At 40.0% G+C, this 26,692-nt stretch overlaps 1 protein-coding gene across 1 annotated transcript in view; it reads left to right on the top strand.

Annotated features, from left to right (window-relative positions):
* The window catches only part of ptgfrnb (prostaglandin F2 receptor inhibitor b), an 82,446-nt gene that overhangs the window by 39,692 nt on the left and 16,062 nt on the right, over window positions 1-26,692 (top strand). Inside the window, exons 6-11 of the mRNA XM_079263746.1 lie at window positions 964-1,110; window positions 1,197-1,357; window positions 1,522-1,642; window positions 2,494-2,713; window positions 2,802-2,989; window positions 9,976-10,083. Of these exons, the coding sequence (XP_079119872.1) occupies window positions 964-1,110; window positions 1,197-1,357; window positions 1,522-1,642; window positions 2,494-2,713; window positions 2,802-2,989; window positions 9,976-10,083 (945 nt within the window). The remainder of the gene's footprint in view (window positions 1-963; window positions 1,111-1,196; window positions 1,358-1,521; window positions 1,643-2,493; window positions 2,714-2,801; window positions 2,990-9,975; window positions 10,084-26,692) is intronic.

The following is a 26,692-nucleotide window of genomic DNA, read 5'->3' as shown; positions in this document are numbered from 1 at the left end:
ATTTAAAGCATCTGTTGAAAATTCCTGGGTTTTTTTTCATATTGCAATATGTATCACAAGTTTAGAAAGAAAATCACATATTCAGTTTTTTCCATCATTGTGCAGCCCTATTCCTTATGGACATAAAGATACAATGGCAAAGCATGCTGGAGGAAACTAACGGTGACCATGTGATTCCTGTTTTCTGACTGGATCCAACTCTTGTTAAGCCTGAACTCACTAACTTGGTCTAACTTTGTGTATATCAGTTTACTTCTGTCTAACTCGGTGATCCTAACTGTTGTTAATTCAACAAGAGCCACACTCGATATACTAAGACAAGATGAGAGCCACATTTAAAAAAAAAAAAAAAAAAAAAAAAGCCACGGGGAAGCGATCGGGGAAGACTACCTGATGAAATGACAAGAAGAGGGTTCACGCTGGATTTAGGAACAGTCGCTGACACAGATCTTGACTTCCAAGTCTGTCATTTTCCGATTTTCTTTTGTCTTATGTACTGTAATATATTTATGCTTACAGATGTTTTAACATCTTGGCCTGTTGCCGGATGTTTGCAGGGCCCAACATTGTGTAAACTGAATGATATTCAGAGAAAACAATGAATGTTTTTTGTTTTGTTTTGTTTTTTCTCTCATTTCTGTTTTCTTTGCTGGGTAAACCTCATAAAACCTGACTAATGTTAAATTTTGCATACGTCCATCGTGTTTTTGTCGCTCCTGCTGAAACCTGTGACCTCTGACAGAAAATAACTGATTTGGATAAAACTCAAATCCTTGTTTCTAATTAAGTTGTCCATATTAAATTCAGTTTTTAAATCTAAAATCAGGCTCCATGTCCTTTTTCTGCGTTATCATAATCTCAGCATTTTACAGAAGAGTTAAAACCAAACCATGACAACGTAACCTCATTTAAAGTTTCCTTCTCTGTGAGACATTTGAACTCATTTTTATACTTGATCCACAGCGCCAAACTTCACGTTGACCCTGGAAGCCACCCAGATCCCCCAGACGGCTGCTGAGCCTACAGAGCTGTCTTGTCATGTGACCAACATCATCCAGTTGCCTCCAGGAGGCCGACTGGGTGTCAGCTGGGAGCACATCTCACTTCCTGGTACTTCAGATGTCTTTTAATATTGACGTTTTGGACGACAAAATGCTGTACTCTGATTTTTTTCTTCTTCTTCTAAATATGTGCAGGTACCGGGAACGATCCTCAGACCGCACATCTGATTGGCTCCTTGGACGGCAACGGCAACCTGCTGCCGGAATCCATGTATGCAGACAGGCTGAAGAGCGGAGTGTTGTCTCTGAGCAGAGTCCAGCCAAACACGTTCAAACTGCGGCTCCTTCGCTCACAGGTTCAAAAACAGACACACAAACTGTGTTTTGTTTGTTTTGTTTTTTTTTTGTTTTTTTCCCATGTTTTACATCAAAAATGGATGAATATGAGGTAAATGCGTCAGGAGGTCTTTGATGCTTTGATGGATGGAAGTGGTGGATAACAGTCTTTTTCTTGCTGCAGGAGATCGACATGGGCCAGTATGTTTGCATTGTCTCTTCTTGGAGTGTTAACACTCAGGGAGAAATGGTGAAGACCTCAGAGAGCAAGAGCTCAGCTCTGACTGTGCGGTGGGACGCCAAACGTAAGGAATCTCCTTTTATCTTCCTTCTAAGCATCAGTACTCTTCTTTTCTGTGGGTTACTGCTTGACTGACATTAGTAATTGCTATTACATGAAAAGCAAACCCATCTATGTGTGTTTTATACTTGTCTTTGCCTGTTACTGGTGGCTGTGGAGACAAGGAATAAATAACCAACAGCAGCAAAATCAAATCTCGACTTTGAAACAGCTTTTGAAAAGAAAGAAGAAAACTCTCAAAGAATCATCCTGAACCACAAACTATGGCCAGCTATGTTAGTGAGGCTGTTTGCTGTTAGACGTGCAGACTTTATTATGCAGATTAAATGTCAGGTGCATGCATTTAAAAGACCCAAAAGTGATTTTTCTTTCTGCACCGTTATGAAAAGCGCGCTCTCCCCAAGATTTATGAAGAAACTTCAGTTTGTTGAGGTTCTTAATGAGGTTTTTTTTTTTTTTTTATGAAGAAATGCAGAAAATTCAAACAATAAAGTCCCATTAATGATTAATACGCTGCCAGCCAGGCAGCCTCAGTCGCCCTGCTGTCGAGTTGTATGGGTCAGCTCTGATGTGGATATTTCTTTTCCAGACAACAGAGCACTTTTTGTCTTTGCGTTTTACCCACAGTGCACTCACACATTTACTTCCTTTCTGCGTTGAACCTCATGACCTCAATTTAGTTAATGTTGCTGTGAAGTAAATTCACTATAATGCATGTGTGGGTGTGTGTGTGTGGGTGTGTGTGCCCACTTTGACTCAGAGAAACTTATCTCCGATCACTTCCTGTGGACCTCTTGTGGGGGGGTTTCCTCCTTCTGGTGTCCTGACTGATCAAACAGCTGGTTGTATTTTCAGGTCCAACTCTGAACGTCGGGGCGAGACGTATCCGCGAAGCCTCTGTGGGAGGAGCTACGTTTGAAATGAGCTGCATCGTGGACTCCGAAAACCTCGACGAGGCGGGCTATTCCGTACTCATCCAAACGCAGGAGGGCTTGGAGACCACCATCAGAACCATCATGACTCTCAGCCCTGACTTTGTGGTGCAGCACGGCGGGGCCACAGACCCCAATAGAAGGTGCACCCCCAGCTTCACGCATACATCAAGCACGCATTATCCCATTCTGCACCATCACCTTAAATCTTTTCTCCACCTTTTCCCTCAGAGATGGTCTGGTCCTGACCAAGTCTGGTCCAGCAGAGTTCCGGTTTCGTCTGGCAGGAGTCCAGGTGTCGGACAGAGGTTACTACTGGTGTGACATCACAGCGTGGACAAAACAACAACCTGGACAGATGTGGACTAAAGCCATCAGCTCCCAGTCGAACAAGATCAGGATCAATTTTGAAGAGAACGGTGAGTCCACATTAAAGCTTTTCTTTATTTACACAGATTTCAGTTCACATTAGAGTCAAGACATTAGTTCAGTCTCCATAGAAACTAAATCTGAAGATGTAAAAATAAGGGACAACTTCTGACCATTGTTGCCTAAAATGTTTTTTTGAGAGATACCACTATGAGTTTTCTTTGCAAAAATCAGATTAATCTGATTAATAAAACTTAAATACATTACAGACCTAATAGTTTTATGTTCACTGAATTTATTTTTTGGCAACTATGACTTCAAAATGGATGAAACTTTGAGCTGCAGACTGGTAAACATGATGGCACCATAACCTGTTGTTATACTTAGTTCCAGTTCAGATTGGACCATATTACCGCAGAAATGTCTAATTGACATAATGCACCGTTGGCTTGTCAAGAACAATGTTACCTCCCCTCTTCAAATGTCATGTTCACCTCAGATTTCCCCACAGACAGGTTGAACAGTCAGCTGTTGGAGCAAGTAAGGTGTGAGTCAATAGTTCAGAGGTCAGGGTTGTTTTGTTATCAGGATGTGGAGGCTAAATAAAGTTGCATCAGAAATGTTATGGAAAATGTGTATCTGATGTAGGGCTGGGCGATTAATCGGATTTTAATCTCAATTACGATTAGATTAAAATCTAATCGTAATTGGATTTTATGCAAAAATCAATTACGCATAAAAATAAAAGGGTGCGATAATTTTTCTTTTAGCAGTTTCCTCTCCTGCTGTCTTCAGTTGCTAACCGAGCGTCTCTGGCGTTGCAGCGCTGTGCTGTAAACTCCTCCCACAGCCGCTTTGGTTTCATTCAGCCGCTGCTGCCAACTTGGCAACTTTCTCGCTAAATCTGGCGACTTTTATTGTTAAAAACGACAAGCGACAAATTTAGCAAACTTTTACTGGAGTTATGGTATGGTACTGGTGACTGACTTGTTCTGCAGTTACTGTAAGGAAGGAGCAGCGGGAGCCTCTCCCGTCCGAAAGCACTCCCAGTCGGCCAGTCTCAGTCAGCTCCGGCTGCAGGTCAATGTAGAATAAATGCAGTAGGTTGTGGAAGTCACAATATAGAAGACAGCGGTTGTTTGGCATAAAACATACATAGAGACCAACATAAAATAATTCCTAAATAAGCGGTAAAAGCGGATTAAACAACTCGGAACCGTGCATTAGACGGTTATAATGCACGACACGGAGTCAATAACACCACAACTCAGCGTTGTTTAAAAATACTGGATAATTGTGTTAAATAATCGAGATCTCAATTTCAGTCAAAATAATCGTGATTATAATTTTTGTCATCATTAAGCAGCCCTAATCTGATGTGAAATTTTTAAGTTTATTTCAGTGTAAATGTTCTTTATGGCTGTGAGGCTTTTTGTTGACTCGCCATTTTCCCGGACTACATTAACTGAACCGTTGCTGATGTAGCAGGGGATTTTATCTTGGAAAACGGTGAGAATTAATAGGTTAGTTGTATAAATTTTTGCGTTTGCTGACAGTGTTTACTCAGTCTGCAGTTACGATTATATCCTACAAAGTTGTGCGTCATTCATATCCCAAGAGACTTGACTTCCCAACAGTGTCTGATATATAAGCTCATAGATGCGGGGTGTTAAGAAACCCCTGGCTTAGTTGTGACTTGATAGGCTGTTAAGGGGTAAAGCTTCTGTTATGACCCAGACTGGAGCTGATCTTGAAAGTAGAAGCAACTTCCATCTTTGGTCCTTGTAGTTGAACAGACTTAAAGTTTTGCTTCCTCTCATGTGTTTTTTTTAAAGTCCCTTTTACCCTCAAATGTAACTTTTGTGGCGTTTCAGTAGTGGTTTTGTAAGAAACTCGTCTCTTTTAATAAAATGAAACAGAATCCTTAATGTTGAGGAAATATTTTCTAACATTGTGGTGATGATTAATAATTTAAAGAAATTTTCCAGCCTTTCAATCAGTTATTCACTTTCATAACACTCTGATCAAATACTAGTAAATAAAGACTTGTGAAGACTTTACAGTTATCCTGGAAATCCTGAAGTAATTGCCTATTTATAGAAATATGTTCCTTTTATTTCTGGACTCACAATAACAACACTTCCTCCACCAACTCAGTGTTAATAATGAGCTACATGAAGTGCCTAATAATGTGCAAAAATAAAGATGCATACACACCTTAAGCTTGTAGACACCAACCACAGCCACTGGCCTACATAACTGTCTTTGATCTGACTGGGGAGACAGGAGAGGAGGAAGATGATGGAGGCTGTGAGGAGCAAGAAGGAGGAAAAGACATGGAGTGGACTGAGTAGGAAAATGGAAAGGAGAGGGAGAAATGGTGACGATGCTGGGGGGATACATGCATAAGGAGTTATTGAAGGATAGAGTAATTGAGAGCAGCAAAATGAGAAAAGGTGGAGGGTAATAAGAAGTGATGCAAGAAGGAGATATTAAGAGGTTGGTAAAAGAAAAAAAAAAAAAGATGTGAAAATGCGTTTTTAATTTGAGCTCAGCTTGTTGATGTAAAATACACTTAAATACACTTTGTTTTGTTGCACATGTAGTACCCCGCTTCGCTGTAGACGATGCCTTGTGCAGCTGCATGTGAGAATTAGTCCACCAGCAAGAGCCTGTACAGAAATCATCCAGTTTGTACAAGAAAGCTGAAGACACAAGGTTGTTTATGACCTAATTATGCACTAATTTATGCTTCCTCCAAAATATCAGGCTTCCATCCACAAATGGTTGAAGCATTTCACATTTGTTAGTTCAGTTAACCTGACTTAGCATAATGTCTGCAACAGGACGTTGGGGCCCAGTTTGTTGCACAGTCTGTTAGTCTGCTGTGAAAAATTCCACCCACTTTCCAATGAGCGTTGAGGTTTTTTTTGGTTTTTTTTTTTTTTTTTTTTGTATTTCAATTTTAATTAACCAGGCTTGAAATCAAATTATGTGTTTACTAGCATGATCTGGCTAACATGGCAGCACAGGACAATACATTGAACAATGCCTTATGATATGTGTGTACATGCCTCTGAAATGTCTTAGGCTTCAACGATGGACAGTGTTGGCTAACATTTCGCACCCTAGCTTCTCTGCCCTGCAACATTACCTCCGTTTATAAAACTGTCCTTACTAGTTTTGAATAGATTTGAGCAAATGTTGTCCTTTTTATGGACACGAACCACTTTAATCTTCATTTTATTCATTTTAGCTGCTGACATTCCAGTAAGTTGCATGCATGCCACTGAGTATTCCTGCAAGATTGCAGGGGTGACAGGGGTTTAGATACTTCTCCATGATGTTTGCTACAACCTAGTGGCTAGTCAAACGTTGTCTTCTTCATGTTGGAGGTAGTTGAACTGATGCATTACCCCCACTAATAGCTGTAGCTTTCCTGTGGCCCACAGGTTTATAGTTAAGTTTGTTGCAGTGCTTAAATAATGTAAATCATGAGCTGAAATCATTGAGAAAACTTCAATCAGGTCTTGAGGAGGGAAAAAAAACAACTGAGGTGGATATCCACCGTTGGAAAATGGAGAGGAATCTTGAGAAATTCGGTCAGTCTCCAAGACCGTGGACATTCATGTCGCAGATTCGGTCTTTCTTTCAGAGCTTTTGAACCTCTATTGGTTGCACATTTTTGTTAGAAGACAGAATGCCGAATGAAGGAGGCAAAACGCTTTAAGACCGTAATGGAAAAGTGATGGTGCATAAAAAAGGAAAGATTACAACAAAGGGTGGAAAAAAGATAAATTGAGTACTATTTTATGTGTACCTCTGGGGAAGGCAGGAGCCCTTGAGCATCACATCGCCTCCTTCTATTACTCACTGTTCTGTCCTCCTCCATCTTCTCTGCCATCCTTTCACTCTCACCCCCACTGTCTCCATCCTCCTCCCTTCATTTCTCTCTGGGACATCTTCAAAATGAAGCCCCCTCGGCCAATCAACCAGCTGCGAAGATCTGCACTGCTGCTTTTCCTTTTCTTTTTCTCTTGCTCGCTTAAATGTGTGTGGACTCTTTCAAGTGTTCAAGTGCGTGTCGAATGTTTTTGAGTCGACCCCACGAAGAGCAAACCTCCCCGCTTACACACAAACACACCCACACAAACGGCGTGCAAGCTTCAAGCTGAGCAGTTTTCAAGAACCCCTTATACTTGCCTTAGGGGACGGAAGCTTTGAGCACTCAGTCGAGTGTGTGTGTGTGTGTGTGTGTGTGTGTGTGTGTGTGTGTGGACTGCGTCCTCACTCTGGCAAGCCTCCCAATCTTCCAGCTGTATCTTGAATGTTTCAGACATGTTGTGGTACCTCTGCATGTGTAGGGATCTTCTATGAGGACAAATGTGGAAATGCAAAGTCTCACCAGCACATTTCCTATTAAATAATTCAGTGTTTGAGTGGGGTTTTTTTATTTTTATTTTTTTGCAGCAGGGTAACGACATAAATGTGAACTGGTCACAGGAAAAACGTCATCTTCAGACGACATGAAGACCGATATGGATGATCTTTGCTTTCTTTATGGACGTTTGAGTTGATTTTCTCAGACTTCTTCCCTGGATTTTTATGATGTAGCTCTAGGTTTTTTTTTGTTTTTTTTTTTAGATTTAGTGGCATCTCTGAAGGTTATTCTAATTCTGATCTCCAGCTTTAAAGACACTTTTACCCTGGGAAGTCTTCAATTAATCACAAGATCTTCTAAAGACCCTCTAAATGGGGAGAAAAACTGTCAGAACTTCTTACATGTTATGATAGGTGGCTTGAGAGTCTCCACACACTCGATGCCATGACTGCTGCCACTCTTGAGCAGTTTTATCACACTTTTTGAATCAACTTAATCTCATGAATTTATACATTAGAGTTCTTTCCGTCACAAATGATGGAGTTGGACTTGACCAGTTTGCTGGTCCATGGAGAGCAGTTGGTTCATCTGCTCATCCGTCTGTCTGCCAATCCATCTGGCTGCAACGCTTGAGACCAGGGCAAATTATTATGAAACTGCTTGACATGTGCAAGGGTCCCAGCGATTCCTAACCCAACATTTGCTCTGATCCCGCATTTCTCTTTTTGCAAAATCTGGATCTCAAGATGTTTTGTTCGTAATCTCCACTCTGAAGTCCTAAGGACTTTGGAAACCTGATAAAATAACATTCAAAAAAGGTGTAAGCAGTAAAAAGTCTGAAAAGAACAGAGTAAAAATCTGCTGCAGCAGAGGATTTGGATTGAAGACAACTAATTATCCATCCATAATTGTTGTTTTTATTATGAGTGTGTGTCTTAAGCTGACCGCAGTTGCTATCAGGCAAAGTCAATGTCCATATGAGTTAACATTTTCCTATTTGACTTATTTTCTGACATTTTTTAAAATCTATAGATACAGAAATTTAAGGAACTACAAAGTCAAGCATCTCTGTGTCCATCTGAGAAATGCTAAACTCTCTGCACAATATCTGTTTTTCTAGCTGCCACATTTTAGGCCAGTCGGATCAGTCTCATCTATTGGAATAACAGCTTCATGTTATTTATTTTCTCTGCATGTTAAAACAAAAAAAGTAGTAAATGAACTTGTCTCTTTAGCATGTACTTAACATTGTAAAATGGGATTTAAAAAAATATTTCCAATAAATGTCAGTCATGCCCCTTAAGTGTAGATTATATGATAAGATTTTTAAAACATCCAAGAAGAGTTTGTGTAGCACATGGAGAACAAATTGCACTGCAGTTTTTCCATTTTTCCTCTTAGTATCAAAGGAGAACAGCAAGCAATACCAATGTACACAGCTCCAAAAATAGAAAGCCAATTTGTATTTGAAGTTTTATTATGAGGGTTGGGGGCGTGCTGCAAATATATTAATAGATGAAAAAGACTGGATTTGATTCTTGTCCGTAAATGCTTGTTTCTCATTGTGCTGGAGATGCTCATGTACATTCATTTATCTAAACTGTTACCTTTCTCATCTGGTGTGGATTTTTATTGATTCCAGATTCTGTTTTCTTTCTATAGGAAAGTTCTGAACAAACAGGGGGAGGTACAATTTGAGATGTATTAAGCTGCATTATTACAGCTGCTCAACTCTTGGGGTGCTTTGTAGCACCAGTATGATGTGGTGCTGCTGCTAAAAGTATTTAGTTATGATGCCCGGACCTGAAAATTTTAGAAAAGGATACCAAATGGGATGGGAATCTCCATTTCCTGAGTGGAAGTCCATCAAGTAGAAAGTCAAATCCTGCCTCGGTAGGTAGGACATTCTGGGACTCTCATTGAAAAGAAAGGGGTTCATGTCTAAAGAGACAGAACTACTGGTCCATGACACTGAACAACGGAAAAGAGCAACCACATGGACATATAAGTATTTCACAGCTTTGTGGCTCTCTCTAGCTCTTGCATGTTTTGATGTGAATGTTTTCAGTGTATTTCCTTCATTCCCCCCATTAGAACTGCATATTTAATAGGAACACATGGCATGAAAAAAAGCTTCTTTTTTTTTTTTTTTGATTACATTTGAACGTAAGTATAAACAAAAACAAAAAAAAAAACAAAAGTGTAAGGCTTTAGTCAGCAAGAAAAATGCTCAGTCATCCTTTAAAATCTGCATCAACAGTGTGTTAAGATTTCAAACAATTTATACCATTTATTAGTCAGATGATAAATCTCTGTAGCTGTAAATAATTGCTGTAATGTTAGCCTTGCAGCTGTGGCTATAAATCAATAGGGGGTGTGTAATATCGATTTGAACTTCCGTCTTTTTATCAACAGTGTTGCCACCGCCTCTATGTTTATTTCTAAATATCCAATCCCCTGTAACTTAAAGCAGTGTTTACTCTCTGAGATCTGCTGTGTGTCCTCTGGGACATGAATGCTGAATTCCAGTATATGTTGGTTTAAAAGCATTCTGTGATAAAAATGAGTTTGTTTGATCTCAGTTTAGTTCCTATGATGCCTGTTGTCAGATGATTCTGACTAAAGCTCATTCAGTCTGATATGCTGGTTTTCCAGGCCCATCCTTCAACATCGCCGTCCACTCTGTCATCGGCAGCGTCTACCCGTGGGAAACGGCCAAAATGGAGTGTTCGCTTAGCGTATCCGGATCCACACCAAAGACCGGTACAGCACACATACAACACACAAGTTTCTTCTAGTTCACTCATTATTCATCTTTTTTTTCTTTTTTTGGGGGGGTAAATCTATATGTATAGCTGCTGCTCTGTGTCACCTGCAGAAACACATTTTCTCAACAACATCTATACACTAATTACTTCAGACTTCTTCACCTGCCAGCTTGCCACCGGCGCTGATGAAGAATGATGCGACTTGTGCATTTTACATGGAAAACAGATTCTCAAGCTCATTTTTATCAAACACGTTTCACATATAAATAGCCTCAGTGTATGCTGGTGTTGATCTACACCAGCATACACTTTTTCCATACTCAGTCTGTTTGTTTATTGGGGTCCTAGCTATACGAAGTCTAGGTATCTTTTTTTTTTTTTTTTTAAATCAGAAACGAGAAGCTGAGGAGAAACTGGAGAAAAGATTCAAGAGCAGTTTGACTCGGCGTCTCTTGGTGCAGTTAGTTTATGGAACCGATATCTTAAATAACTTTGCTAAAGCTGTTGAATTTGGATGATTTATACCAATTTTGATATTCCTGATAATTCCACATACATTTCAAATAGAAAATGTTAACTTATAATCCATTTGAGCCTCTTTTCCTTAAGACTTCTGCTCAAAAATGTATTACTCATAATGTAATTATTATATTTCTTTAAAAAACTATTTGAATACTTATGGAGTTATAATAAAAGAGACATTTATGGGATTTGTCAGGACGTGTTCACATCAGTATGTATGTTACTAGGGAAGATTGACGATAGCACATCGCATCAAAAAAGTTTAAGGGTTGGCTAAAAAAAACACTTTGAAGAAAAAATATCCACCTGAAATGATGCAACGGTACCTCTAAACCTCAAATTTAATTTGTAAACAAAATAAGACAATGTTTAGCAGGATGAGGTCAACAAAATGGCATTTTTGGCACCAAAAACTCCCAGTTGTGGTACTTCAGGTTTTAAAAGGCTAACCCATTGGCTGCCAAAAACGTCTTTCTGATTCCAACCGTTCACTGCCAGATATATATTGAACAGTAACTGTCAGCGCACCGAAGGGAAACTTACATAAAAATGTTGTTAAACTTGGGTACAATTTGCCAAAGATAAAAATCCTTGTTATTTCCAGCAAGACATTTTTGAGTGACAAATAATTTGGTCATTGCATAACATGTTGGCAAGGAAAACGTTCCGTCAATTTTCCTGCATTTACGATGTCCATAACATCAGGCTGACACCACACGTCACATCCATTTTACAGTCTAGTCTGACTGAGCTGCCAGGCGTAAATCCTTGTAGTTCATGGGGTCTTTTTAACTCCAGTGTACTAAAGCGTTACAAATTTGCAATATGCTGAAGACGTACGTTTGTCTGATGACTCTACTCAACATAGATGTACACTCATGGACACTCGCCTTTGCCTTAAGAACTACCAACCAGGCAACAGCCATACTACGTTCAGAGTCCCTTAAATCTCCTTTCGCCCTCGGTCTGAAGTTCAGCTTAAACTTCAGAAAGTTGCCTCGACCATGTCTCCGTGCCTAAATGCCATTGGCATGGCAACTAGCTCATTAGCCATGTGATTGGCTAATGAGCTAGTTGTGTTAATTGGACAAGTGAAGCTAACAAAGTGAATGTATATCAAATACTTCAACTCATCATGGCTGTTTGCAGGAGTCGTACAACCTTGAAAAGGTCGTGCTGGTTATATTAAGAGTGGCTCAAAGGACTGGAAGTGATGTAAAATGTGTCACTCTATTTAGAGAGAGCAAATTAACTTTGATTCAGTCACAAAAAAGCAAACCCACTGAACAGAAGTACAAGCCTGCACCACGTCTTCCTCCTCTGGTAACTACACAATGTCATCAATCTGTTTGTCTCTTCCCCTCCCTCTTCTGTCTCCCTACAAACATCATTTTGTCTCCTTTTCCTCCTCACCCCATACTCTGACTTAAACACATCACATGACGTCATGCATAACTCACTGCCGCCCCCTGCCCATCTGTCACTACTGCTCTCCATTTCCTGCATCCCATTGATCATGTTTTTTTTAATATATATATATATATATATATATATATATATATATATATATATATATATATCATCCTGACTAATACAAATGAGGAGGTATTAAAGTACTTTCTTGACCATTGACATGAAAATTAATTGCATCTTGCATATATATATATATATATATATATATATATATATATATATATATATATTGCACCTTTATAAAAGCACACCCAGAACCCCACTCTGTGTGAATATATGTGCATTAGGTTATTTGGGAATTTTGCAAACATTTCTAAAGCAGAGGACCACTTCGCCCTTGTGTTTGTGCATGTGCACCTGTGCTCTCACTGGAACAAATGTACGTACAGTACTGTTCACTCGCACATAAACACACTTGCAGCAGGGAAACGTTGCAGGGAGTGGTAGGTGGGTGGTTGCACTGTAGACTATGACAGCTGCAACATCAAATAGAACGGGATGAAATGCACGCTAGACTATGGAGTCTTAAGTTTATGTTGACCTTAATCTGTGTGAAACATGCAGCTTTTAACTTTTTTGGAGGAGTCAGCTTTTTTTTTTTTTTTTTTTTTTTCCCCATCCATTTGTAATCATATGCATCCCTCAGGCTCTAAGTTTTCAGATCTCCAGAAAGAATAAACTATACCTATGAGTTAAATGAATTTGTTTCCGAACTTTGAAAGTTGGCATATGAATAATACACTGAAATGCAGCAACACATCATTCTTCATACAGCCTTTGTTAAACCGATCAAATGAACTGGTTCAGTTACTCTGAAGGGTGGAGGAAGCATATTCTGAAAAGTTGCAGACGGTGTTGCACGTGTCAGCAGCATGCAAGTTAAGTCGCAGCAAAGGGCCCTTTTAGAAAACTGCTATCATGTGACATGTCAACAAAGGTGTGGTGTTTGTGTTGGTTAAGCTTGGACAGCAGCCCAATTTTTTTCCCTCACGAGTTCTTACCTTTATGCACACACACTCACTTGTTTTTGCTTCAGGCTGATACAATTTATTTCCATTGAGTAATACTGTCTCCCTGTGCTTCATCATGTACCGCTTTGTGTGAGTGGGATACAAAAGATCTTTTGATGAGTTACTGTCTCACTTTGATAACTTATTGTCCTGAAAAAGGGAGTTTTAGGAGATGACTAAAAAGATTGAGCAACACTAAAAGTGTGTGTGTGTGTGTGTGTGTGAGACAGAGTTCAGAACATTCCTCAGAGATGGTTACAAACAGCTTTCCTGTCAGAGCTTGTTTGTGATGAGCCATGCTTTAACCAGCTCAAAGTATCCTTCATTATTCCTCACTGCTCCGACAATGATCATAATTATTCTGGGGCTGATTCGGCCCTCTTTTGCTAAAGCTGAAAGCGAGTTCAAGGCAAACAACTCCCAAGCCACTTTACACCTGTTCAGTTGCTCATGAAGACAAATCTGCCAATCACAGGGCAGCAACTGGGTGCATGTCTCGCTGAAGGTCAAACTGAGCTCCAGCATGAGGAAGAAATGGGATTTAAGGGACTTTGTTGGTGCAAGATGGGCTGGTATTTCAGAAACTGGTGGTCTGCTGGGATTTTCTTGAACAGCCATCTTCAGGGTTTAAAGAAGATGGTCTGAAAAAGAGAGCATTCAGTGAACAGTCTTCTTAATGTGAAAGAATGGATGGCTGACATTGTTAACATCACCTCAAACAACATTCATAGGTTTGTTCCAACCTATGAATCCAGAATGCCACCTCATGACACAAAACACATCCAGCCTGGAAGGAGATGGTTCTACAGCAGCAAAATACCACGCTGGGTGCCCCTCCTGTCAGAAATGAACAGAAAACCGAGGCTGAAATTCACAAAGACTCATCAAAACCAGATAAGACAGAAAAATGTTGCCTGGTCTGATGTTTTCCATGTATCCCTGCTCCAGGAAACATGGCTCGGATTAATGAGCATACTTTGGTATGCTGTTTTGATTAATTTGCTTTTATTCAGGTTTGTTGAAGTAGATATACATTGAAAACCTGCTGCATTGTGACTCATTTCGGACCGGAGCAAGTAACCCTTCAATGGATTCTCATCACAGATGTGTAGCTGGTATATCTGCAGCAACTGTGTGATGCAATTATGTCAATATGGAGCAAAATCGCCATATCTACAGAATGTTTCCAACACCTTGAGTCTACTGAAAATTAAGGTAGTTCTGAAGGCAAAGGAGGTTCAACTCATCACCAATAAGTTGTACCTAATGAAGTGGCTGGTGAGTGTATGTTACGCTGTGTGTTAAAGCTATTTTTTTTTTTTTTTTTTTTTAGTGTTTTCAATGATGTTATCTGTAGAAATGATGGAAACGTGGACTTAAGGAGTTTGTAAGTTGTTCCAAACCTGCATGTTGAAAACTTCCATGTGTGGTAATCTAGGTGCAGGTCTGGGGTGAAACGGCTCAACATCCAGCAAATTGAGATTCATGGATTTCAGCTTCATTGCTTTTGATTTGAATTGGCACTTTGTTTAATGCCGAGAAAAGACCATCAGGGATTTGATGTGTAAAAGAAATACTAGAGTAATTAATCGCCACATCTTTGCACCAGCTATCTCATGTAGTTATTGCTGTGGAAACAACTTTTAACCCAGTAGGGATTGGAGCTTTTAATGCTTTTAAGAGGCTGAATATTTAGAATATTATATTCATTATAGAAACTGTCCTTCAAAGCCTCCACAAACAAGCCCTTTCCTGTACTCGCCTGTTACTATAACATAATGGGATGGCACTATGCTGTATCAAGCCATGTCCATTCCTGTACATAAATCACTCAGAATGGTGGACAGTGAGCAGTCACAGTAGATTGTGGCCTCTGCTAATCCAATAAATGTGTAAATAACCCCAAAACATTGCTGTTTCAACTTTGTTCTATTTGTTACTTCTTATAATAGCTACATTGCAGACACGGGCCTGCCATCATTATTATAGTTGCATCCACTGGCATAGTCCCATAACGTACATGCCCAGGAGACTGGTATCTAGAGGAAAAGATCCCTGCACATGCCCAGTCCTCACAAAGTCAGAACCATTCACAAGAAAATGGCTTATCTGCAGAAAAGGAGCTAATTTCACATCCTTTAGTGATGGCATTTACGTCATAAGGAACCCACTGGGCTCTCATGCATTTGCAGACTTGTAAGCGATAACACCCCTGTAAGGCTTTAGTCTTTAACTTGTTAATTTGTACTTAGCAATTCCTCACACTGTTACCCCCCACACAGAAGCTGTACTTCTATTAAATCATGTATTGTGTGGGTGCCTGAAAGAAGATCAGGAATTGGCTTAAACAGTGTTCAATATTAGCTTGTTCTCGTTGCTTCCGTGGCCTTCCATCAGGAGAAAATGTCCACAAGATACTCATGATATCAGAGTTGAATACAAATTTAAGCACATTTTGTGGTTTGCAATGATTAGGCTTCGTGTTGGTCAATGTAAACAGTTAAAAGAAAGAAAATTCTGCAGATTGTTGCTGCTTCTAAGATGTACCCAAGTTGGTGTCTTTCTGACCCTGCCTTGTTTTGCTCTGATTACCTCGACATGCTACCGCACGCGGACTCGCACCATTCATTACCAGGAGGAATGAAAGGCATGTTACTGTAGTCATGGAGGCCTGTCAGGCTCTGCACATCTGAAATCAGTTGTGGGACAATGACATCACCATTAGAGATATTTTTCTCTGTTTTGTCACACTGCCACTGACAGTGTGACACTCTCGCAAAATATCACCTTTTTTTCATTCCTCACTCTTGAAATTCCTTTATCGTATCAGCGTACCACTCTGTTCCTCCTGGGGAAAATGAAAGCTTTGTTCCTGACAGATTCTTACACACAAACTCTCCTCTTAGTCTCCATCCAAAGATGGCTGCAGATGTACAGAAGAAGAGAAAAACGGACAGTTGGCTGTTATAAAGTGCTGACCAGAGTTTTGAATCAGTTTGGTGACAAAGGTTCACGGGGCTGAATTTATTTTATTTTTTTATTTTATTTTATTTTTTTTATTTTTATTTTTTTTTATGTCATTAATGCAAGTAGAATAGAAATCCCTCGTTCTGGCACGTATTTCATATCATTAAAGGTTCAGTATGGAAGAATGACTGACATCTAGTGGTAAATATGGATATAGAAATTCAAGTAGCAGCCAAGGTTGGCAATGGACGGTGGCTGCTAGTGGCCAAAATTCTTCCAGGCCTAAATATGTTTTAATCTGCAGGTGGATCCATTGTCTTCAGTAGTAGTAATACCTTCACCACAGGTGACTGTAGTTGTGTTCAAAGTTGTGTACATAGGTACTGTCTTTATAGTACCTTTTTTGGTACACACATGCAAACACAATTATTTGTTAATTCAGGGACAGTGTAGTAAAAATGGTGGCAGCTGCATGTGTGGACCCACAGCAAGTATAACTAATATTTGTTAAAGTAATTATTGACCAATAGAAACCTTTATTCATTTTATACAGCTACATCTCAGAAAATTAGAATATTATGAAGAGTTCAATATTTTTGTCACTCATTTCAGAATGTGAAACCTATATATTTTATAGATTTATTACACATAGAGTAAAAAATTTCAAATATTCAATCCTTAAAATTTTTATGCTTGTGGCTTATAGATAATGAAAACCCAAAATGCAGTGTCTCAGAAAATGTGTATATTGTGAAAAACTTCAATCTTAGAAAGTCATGGTGTCACACCCTGATCAACTAATAAACTCAAAATACCTGCAAAGGTATCTGTGATGGGCTGAGCAGTAAAGCAGTCAGGCACAGGTTTAAAGTAAAAAAAAAAACAAAAAAAAAAAAACAAAAGGGGTTTTATTTTGACCCAAAAAAAAAGAAAAAGTTGTTTTAACAAAAATGAATAAATCAGGCCTATAAAAGAGGTCAACTTAACAAAACTATAATCAAAGAATTTATAACACAAGTAACTCAAGCAACAAAATGAAACAAACTGACCTAACAAATGACACAAGGGGAAACTTAAATAGTGTCTGATCAGCCCAAACAAAACAGACAAAGGGGATAACACACAAAAACCTAACTAAATGAACAGAAGAAAACCCTAAATTCCCCCTCCCATTTCTGCCACTGGTTCGGTCCAATTAGCTAGCTCCACCCCGTGGCCACCTGCTGGTTCACAGCCAAGGGACTGGAGCCACTGAAACTCAAGGAAAAAACCAAATGAAAACCATACCATCACAACATAAACTAAAATGCGCGCTTTTTCAGAATAGCTATGATGCTACATGAAATGGATGTCTAATAAAAAATATTGGTCTGCAAATTAAATCCTGGTTGAACAAAATAAATCTAAGTGTATGTGTGATGCATTTGGATATCACCTATGTGTGGCTGTAGACACAGCCTTCACAGTATCCTAAAGCTTTAAATGGTCTCTGTCTGGGTCAGATGGCTACACAATCATGGGGAAGACTGATGACTTGACAGACGTCCAGAAGACGATCATTGACCCTCCACAAGGAGGGAAAGCCATAAAAGGTCATTTCTAAAGAAGCTGCTTGTTCACAGAGTGCTGGATCCAAACATATTAATGGAAAGTTGAGTGGAAGGAAAAGGTGTACCCACAAAAGGCAGAACCGCGGCCTTGAGAGGATTATCAAGCAACTTCCATTCAAAAAAATTGGAGTGCTTCACAAGGAATGGACTAAAGCTGGACTCAGTGCATCAAGAACCGCTACGCTCAGACATATCCTCAGTATGGACTACAAATGTCACATTCCTTGTGTCAAGCCACCTCTGAACCAGAGACAACGTCAGAAGCATCTCACCTGGGCTATAGTGTAAAAGGACTGGACTGCTTCTCAGATGAAAGCTAATGTTGCATTTTATTTGGAAATCAAGGTCCCAGAATCTGGAGGAAGAGTGGAGATGTACAGAATCCATGTTGCTTGTGTTTTCTGAAGTACACAGTCAACACAGTCATCTGCCAGGAAATTTTAGTTTCCTGGCAGATGACTATCTGCTTCCTTCTGCTGACAAGCTGTATGGAGATGCCTTTTTTTCCCCCCAACAGGACTTGGCACCTGCCTACACTGCTAAAGGTACCAAAAGCTGCTTCAGTGACCATGGTGTTAATGTGCTGGATTGGCCAACAAACTCACCTGATCTGAACCCCATAGAGAATCTGTGGGGTATTGTCAAGAGGAAGAACTGAGGAAGGCTGCTATGAAAGCAACCTGGGCTTCCATTACACCTGAGCAGCGCCACACGCTGATCGCTTCCATTGCCATGCCGTATTTATGCAGTAATTCATGCAAAAGGAGGCCCAACCAAGTATAGAGTGCATGGAAATGAACATACTTTTTAGAAGCTGGATATTTCTGTTTAAAATATCCTTTTTCTCATTGATCTTGTGTAATATTCTAATTTTCTGAGACACCGCATTTTGGGTTTTCATTATCTATAAGCTACAATCATCAAGATTTTAAGAAATAATTGTTCAAAATGTTTCACTCTGTTTAATGAATTTGTACAATATATGGGTTTCACATTATGAAATGAGTGACCAAAAATATTGAACTTTTTCATAATCTAATTTTCTGAGATGTACCTGTATTAGTTTCTGAGCAGGTCATTGACCTTTGTTTACGCTACAAGCTGCACTTTTAAATACTGATGGAAACCAAACCTTTGTTTCATCAGAGCAACACAAAAAAGTCTTTTGGCACAGATGTCAACAACGATTTAGTACAGTTAATTACAGTTGAAAAAGTATAGATATCATTCAGTTTTATGCTTGTTTTTGCCCAGAGGAAATAAAATAAATGCCAGGAAACAAATTTTCTTTGAAGACATTAAAGAACTAAATGCATTTGGGTGTCTGGTTCAGAGGCACACTGCAAAATCAACAGAGTAATGCTTATTTCTGTAATAAAACAATTGTTTTCCAGAGCTTTCAGATTATTTGAAAAGGTATTTCCTTTGTTTTATTTGAGTTTGAGTTGTACTGAAATCAGTTGGGGGAAAAAAAAAACATTGGGCTTCACTTTGTTTTGTTTCTGACATGAATTCTTTAAGTAACTGAATAGATGATGTTGCTGTATTTCTCTTTAAATAATTAGATTCTGTTTAACAGTTTTTTCAGGACCAATTCACAATAAATTTATGTTTAGGGCAAAGTAAACAAGTTTAATACATGCTCAATTAATTCAGCCATATTTATTCAAAATCTACTTAAGTCCAGTTGAAAAGTAATATCAATATTTAGAATATTTGTTCACATGAATTGCAGAAGTCAGTATGTTTTGTATGAGATATACATTTCTGTTTATGATGATTATTCTGACTTGAACCCAAACTCTGTTATTGGTATTTTTTAGATTTAAACATTGAGCTTTTTATGAACCTATTATAGTATAATAGATCTTTAACTCATGATTTATTCATGATGACTTAACATGCTCTGACCTTTATTCTTGTTTGATTGTCTGCAGTTCTGCTTTTAAATAACCATGTTTTTATTAAAAACACGGCATAAAATGAAATAAGTCGGTTGCTTAGAGTTGCATCTCATTGTATAAGTGCTTGTTTCTAAAAATTCAGGCTGCTTTGATTGAAATGATTATCCCGAGGATGTTGTTGGTGGTTAGTATGACAGTTGCTTTAGGAGGTTACAAAGAATATTTTTAGATTTTGAGAAGAAGGGTTTCGTTTTGAAGTTTTATATTCTGCAAAATAATGCAGTGTGATAGTTAAACTAATACATCGTCTAGTCTTTTGGCTCCTGTACTTCTCTTTTTGTCTTCAGTCTCTCCCCATCCTCACCAAATTACCCAGCTGTCTTTGCAGGGCCGCCAGGCAGCCGTTAATTAGCCAATCTCACGCTCCGTTAGCCGGCCGGGGAGACAGAACGAGGTAGAGAAAGAATAGACACCGAGTTGGAGAGAGAGGAGAGAAGGTCGGAGTGAATGGTTGGGGGGAGGAAGGGAGCTAAACAGAGTGCTAAAGCGAGTGAAAAGAGGAGGCCGTAAAATGGGGGGAGGAAGAGTGGCTCGAGAACGCCACGCAGTTCCCTAACGAGAGAGATGACGAGAGGACAGAAGCGAATTCAGAGTGGTGGGAGAATAGGAAGAGTTGTTGAGCAGAGGAGGAGAAAGACAGGGATGAAGTGGTGAGAACGGATGACAGAAAATGACTCTCGGTCCAACAGTTTTAACTGTTTGTGCTCAGCCAATAAGAGCTGGACATTAAGAAAAGACTACTGGAGAAAATCCAAGAACTGTTCATGTTACGTTTAATGGCTTTAATGTTGGACTAATTGTTTGCTTTGGCCCCCTCTTGCCCCAAAGGCACCAGGTCAGTTTAAAACAGGGGCTTTTGATTCGGTCCTACAGGGTCCGCAATCCAGCAGGTTTTCCTGCTTCAACACACCTGAATGAAATTAAATGGATCTAGCACCCTGTCAGGTTGTGCACAGAGACTCGTTGATTTGAGTCAGGTGTGTTGGAGCAGGGAGGCACAGAAAACATGCTGGACTCCAGGCCTTGTAGGACCAAACTGAATATCTTGAAGCACCAAGGCTTCACATTAGTATGGAGTCTTATTTTATGGTTTGAATATAAATTGTCACTCGTTCTACATGTGTTGTTTCCAAAAATTGGATAAGTAGTGTTTTCTGCCTCCAGTGGCGTAAAAAAAATTTGCCGGATCCAGGTAAACAACAAAAGCAGACCCTCAGTCATTGCTGCGGTGACATTTCTGCATGCATGTCGAAGAAGAGAATTGCACTAGTTTCCTTATGATTTCAAGAAAATCTGAAAGGAATTGTATAATGATTGAGTAGACATTGGATTTTACCCCCCAACAACAAAAACAAAATACATTTAATCAACCAGTCTACCACACTGCCTCCTTTCTTTGTTTTGCTTCGTTTTTCTTTCTAACGTTCTCATGATCTCCTCTATCGTTGCCGTGTTTGCCTTTATCTGTAACCGACATAGCAACTCAGAAGCGAGCTCCGCACTGCCCTCTAGAGGATGTATTACCTAACAACCATGCCAAGATGAGGACAAGTGGGAGTATGTGGGTAGTGACGACGTTTGAAAGGGCTGAAGCTCATCATGTATGGGAAGGAGCAGAAATAATTCTTTAGGCCTCCAGCGTGGTGAGATGAACCACATTCTGTTGATCATGTTAGTCCTGCTGCTCCTGAAACTTGTATTTTACAAAGTTTGTGCTCGATTCAGCAAACAAGTTTGGCAGCAAATAGGGGTGTGATATCTAGACATAAAATAAAAGTATACATTTAATATAGACTGCTCAAAAAAGAAGGGGAACACCCAAACAACACAATGTAACTCCAAGTCAACCACACTTCTGTGAAATCAAACTGTCTTAGGAAGCAACACTGATTGACAATCAGTTTCACATGCTGTTGTGCAAATGGAATAGACAACAGGTGGAAATTATAGGCAATTGGCAAGAAACACTCAATAAAGGAGTCGTTCTGCAGGTGGTGACCACAGACCACTTCTCAGTTCCGATACATTCTGGCTGATGTTTTGGTCACTTTTGAATGCTGGCGGTGCTTTCACTCTAGTGGTAGCATGAGACGGAGTCTACAACCCACACAAGTGGCTCAGGTAGTGCAGCTCATCCAGGATGGCAGATCAATGCCAGCTGTGGCAAGAAGGTTTCCTGTGTCTGTCAGTGTAGTGTCCAGAGCATGGAGGCGCAACCAGGAGACAGGCCAGTCCATCAGGAGATGTGGAGGAGGCCGTGGGAGGGCAACAACCTAGAAGCAGGACTGCTACCTCCTTCTTTGTGAAAGGAGGAACAGGAGGAGCACTGCCAGAGACCTGCCAAATGAGCTCCAGCAGGCCACAAATGTGCAAGGGTTCTGCTCAAACAGTCAGAAACAGACTCCATGAGGGTGGTATGAGGACCCGACATCCACAGCTAGGGGTTGTGTGCTTACAGCCCAACACACGTTTGGCATTTGCCAGAGAACACCAAGATTGGCAAATTCACCACTGGCGCCCTGTGCTCTTCACAGATGAAAGCAGGTTCACACTGAGCACATGTGACAGACGTGGCAGAGTCTGGAGACGCCGTGGAGGACGTTCTGCTGCCTGCAACATCCTCCAGCATGACCGGTTTGGCAGTGGGTCAGTAATGGTGTGGGGTGGCATTTCTTTAGAGGGCCGCACAGCCCTCCATGTGCTCGTCAGAGGTAGCCTGACTGCCATTAGGTACCAAGATGAGATCCTCAGACCCCTTGTGGGACTATATGTTGGTGCGGTTGGCTCTGGGTCCCTCCTAACGCAAGACAGTGCTCGACTTCTTGTGGCTGGAGTGTGTCAGCAGTTCCTGCCCATTCCCCAGACCTGAATCCAGTTGAGCACATCTGGGACATCATGTCTCGCTCCATCCACCAACGCCACATTGCACCACAGACTGTCCAGGAGTTGGCGGATGTTTTAGTCCAGGTCTGGGAGGAGATCCTTCAGGATAACATCCTCCGCCTCATCGGTAGCATGCTTAGGCATTGTAGGGAGGTCATACAGGCACACCGAGGCCACACACACTACTGAGCCTCATTTTGACTTGTTTAAAGGACATAAAATTAAAGTGGAAAAACACTACAGGCTGATTCAACTTTGATTTAAAGTATAACTCCAAATCCAGACCTCCATGGGTTGATATATTTGATTTTCATAGATAACTTTTGTGATTTTGTTGTCAGCACATTTAACTATGGGAAGAACAAAGTATTTAATGAAAATATTTCATTCATTCCGATCTACAATGTGTTACTTTAGTGTCCCCTTTATTTTTTTTTGAGCAGTGTATTTTCTTTGGAGTGGCAGTGACTCAGGTGTGGGAGCTGGTTGTCCTGTGACCTGAAAGTTGGTGGTCGAGTCCTGCTCCCCCGCTCTGCAGCCCCAAAGGGGACACAAATGTTCTGAGGTCTGATCCCAAGCCTGGATGAATGCAGCGGGTTGCATCAGGAAGGCGTATAACACATGCCAAAGTACGACCAGGGCTTATGTACCGGTTTGGTAGTTGGAGGCTGATGATTCGCCTTTAGTATATTTCCTTTTATCAAGCTAATTTCACCGTGTCATCTCACATCTTCATTCATCTGGAATTGGGATTGCAGTTTGAGAGGAAGGTCATAGCCTTCACACACACACACCACAACCCCCCCCCCCCCCCCCCCCCCCATAATGCTCTTCAATAAAAATGACATTTTTGGCACTATTTGAAAATTTAAAAAAACAACTAAATAATTGCAGTCTGGAGGCTGTGCAAGCAGCATGTTATAATGCAGCTGGAACCAGAGCAAGCACAAGACTGGAAAACAAGTGATGTTAAAGCAAACAGACGGTAGAACTTCTCTTAACTAATTGGATTAATTAGTAAAAGATCAGCAGCTAAAAACTATATAATGCAAGAGAGTTTTGGAGCAACATCCAGACCGTCTTCAGGGATGACTTGGCTTGTCTCAGCAAGACTGTGTCTGGTGATGCACTGCAGTTTTTTACTGCATTGCAAAATAGAAAATAAGTGATGGTAACTATGGAGTTGGAGCTCTGTTGCTTTATAGAAGCAGGTAAAACAGAAACAGAATCTGTTCGTCTGGCATGTGTTTTGTCTCAGTTCTATTTCATTACATAATACTCAGCATGCATGGCCCTTTTTGTGGTTTCACTGGTGTGAATAAGAAATTACTGATGTAAATTAGCTTAAATTAGTATTCCTGTTTTGTTTCCGTCATTTAAATCAGCCCTGACATCCAGACAAGGAGGCTTTTCAAAGGCATTTTCACTGAAATGGTAATATTTTTTTCTTTCTTATTTACTGGACAAACCAGACAGGAAGTGAGATCCAAACTTCAGAAATGATGGTGTTCTCTGCCATTAATGTGTCCTAGTTTATAAAGCAGCCTCAATAAAATAATAATGTGGATAGTTTGAGTGCTGTAAAATTAAATTTGGTGACTTCATCGGCATCTTTTGTGTGTCTTACCAGCATTTACAGTGTTAACACCCTAAAGATGAAAATTAGTTTAATATTTGAGTAAAATAAGATTTTAAAATTCACCTTTTTATCAACCATGACTGTTATCGTGGCCCAAAAAAGTTTGGGAACCTCTGCTGGAGATTTTTCTTTTGTTTTTTATTTTGTAGAAACTTGACTGAAAATTTCATCCATCGTTTCGCTTGGATGTTTAGCAAAATTGCTGCCAACCAAACTCTGGAGAGAAATGGTTAGATGAAGGGTATAAAAGCAGGAAACGGAGTGCAAAGAGACAATTGGACAGAGTGACAATAAAAACTGGAGGTGTAGAGCAGTTAGAAGCCGAGAAGCGCCATCATTTGCACTCCATTAGCTCTTCCAGTTAAACAGAAGTGGGAGCCGAGATGCAGCTTAGAGGGAGTCCTCGTAAATGGCGGGTTTCAGTTGCATCAGAGTAGAAACACCAGTTATCAAGAGAAGTAGAGATAAACTGTCGTGGCAGCACGCAGAGGTCTCGCAGCTCTCTTGTGCAGGCTTGCTATGGTGATCAGCGAGGACTCGACAATAGAAAGCAATGAAATCTTGATTGGATTGAAATCTGAAGTGGTTGGATCAGGCATTATTCATGTTTGCTTCAGGTGTGTGAAACAAAAATCTTTGACTAAGAATAAATTGAGTTCCATCAAAGCATCATGAATGTTTTTAGTGAGACTGTTTTTTCAGAAAAACAACATCCATGTTATCTAAGCTAAAGTGCTTCTGGATGCAGCTGTCGCACAACGACCCACACGAATGAGCTGTGATGGTCTGGCGTTATGTCCTGCTGCTGTTACAGGACACCTTCGAGGTATTTTAATACTGAAACAATACTTCATAGTACTGTAAACACCAGCAGCCACCATCTTTGTTGTCTCATCAGCGCTCCTCTGTACTTTGTTTCAATCCCATGTTAAAAAAACACCCAGCAGGAGCAAAGCAAGGTGAAAACCAGTTTACATGGAAGCAGGGTCAGTGGAAATGAAACATTTATTGTGATTGGTCCAGTTTCCAGACTGCAGAAAAGTCTGTATCCTCATCTTGTGACATGCTGTTCATTTTAACCCAAGTTTACCAAGTTTCCTCTTAAAATCTTGATGAAAATTATCTGTTTTGTGTGAATTACAAATATAGTTGTGTGGTAAATGAGATGCTGTGCAAAAACATGGACCATCCATCATTTCTTGAAATATGTGCTGCAAGAAGGTTGCTGGTTCGAGCCTCGTGGGTCCTCTCTGGGTGGTCCTCTCACCCACAACACATGCATGTTAGGTTCATCGCTATGGTTAATGGATCACATCACATGTAAGTCGCTTTGGTTAAAAGCTTTTGCCAAACAACCGTAGAATGGAATAAACAGGTAAACAGGTTGCAGCAATCTATCGAGACTTGCAAACGTAAATAGTATGCAAGCAACTTTAACAAGCTTAAAAACCATATTTGGTACAAGCAGCTTCCACTTTTAGACAAATGTTCCTGTTATTTCTGCTTCTTTAAGGACATTTTTAACCTTTTTCTGTGATGGAATTATTCAAAACTGCTCTATAGATGATTCATCACTCCATCAGACTGGTTGCCATTGATTTTCAGTTCAGTTCTTGTGTCATCTGGCACACCTCAGCCTTTTCTCCGTGTTTTCCACTTCATAACAATTACTCCTTGACATCCATCCTTCCATGTAGACTCTTTCTGATGAGGCTTTAGTCAGCAGTAGATGGATAAACTGAAGCTCCAGATGCATCTTTCAGATCCTTTGTCAAGTTTTTACAAGATTTTTCTGCCCTATTTTACTCTTCATGAACTGTGGATAGTTTTCAGACCACTAGCAGAGATTTGACCACTTGCATTTTTTTTTTTTTTTTTTAACTTGTTCTTGTTTTTGTCGCAGAAACTAAAGAAATTGAATTTTTGTTTCTGCCACAGACTGTTACCAACAAAGTCCTATGTGTCGCCACAACACTGGTTCATCCTTTGAGTTAGGAGGCTTCATAGGTCAGTGTTAAATGGCTCAGGAACAGAAGCAGTTTCCTTTACAGATGGAGGTAGAACTGCACTAAAAATGTGTGGAAAAGGCTGCCAGTTTAAAAAGACAAACTTGGAACTGTTGCTTGAGACCGCTTTAAAAGATTTCAAGCAAATCTGACTGCTTGGAAGCTAAATGGAACTAAATGAGGGCTGGTTTTACACATCTGCACTGCTGGACGTGCATCTCTTGAAATGTTTTCTTTGAAGATATAATTGACCCTTGAATTCATGGCACTCTAGTGCAAATAGATTAATGAAGTACTTCTTCCTTGTTTTTACCTCTTACTAATGATAACATTTGTTTGGAAGTGATTTGAAATTTCGATTTAAATAAAAATCGTCCACACATTGGGGAATCTTACAAATGTAGGTCTTAGCCTTGCAAAGCCGCATCAGCGTGGTGATTTGTAGGAAGTACAACAGCATACAGAAAACCCCAAATATGAAGCGAAGTTTACTTTCATTTACTGGAGCTCTCGTTAAGCATGCAGCGAGG

The sequence above is a fragment of the Telmatherina bonti genome (assembly GCF_933228915.1).
Source record: "Telmatherina bonti genome assembly, chromosome: 24".
Lineage (NCBI taxonomy): Eukaryota > Metazoa > Chordata > Actinopteri > Atheriniformes > Telmatherinidae > Telmatherina > Telmatherina bonti.
Note: the sequence above shows the minus strand (reverse complement) of the source record. Positions and strands in the feature narration are given on the sequence as shown.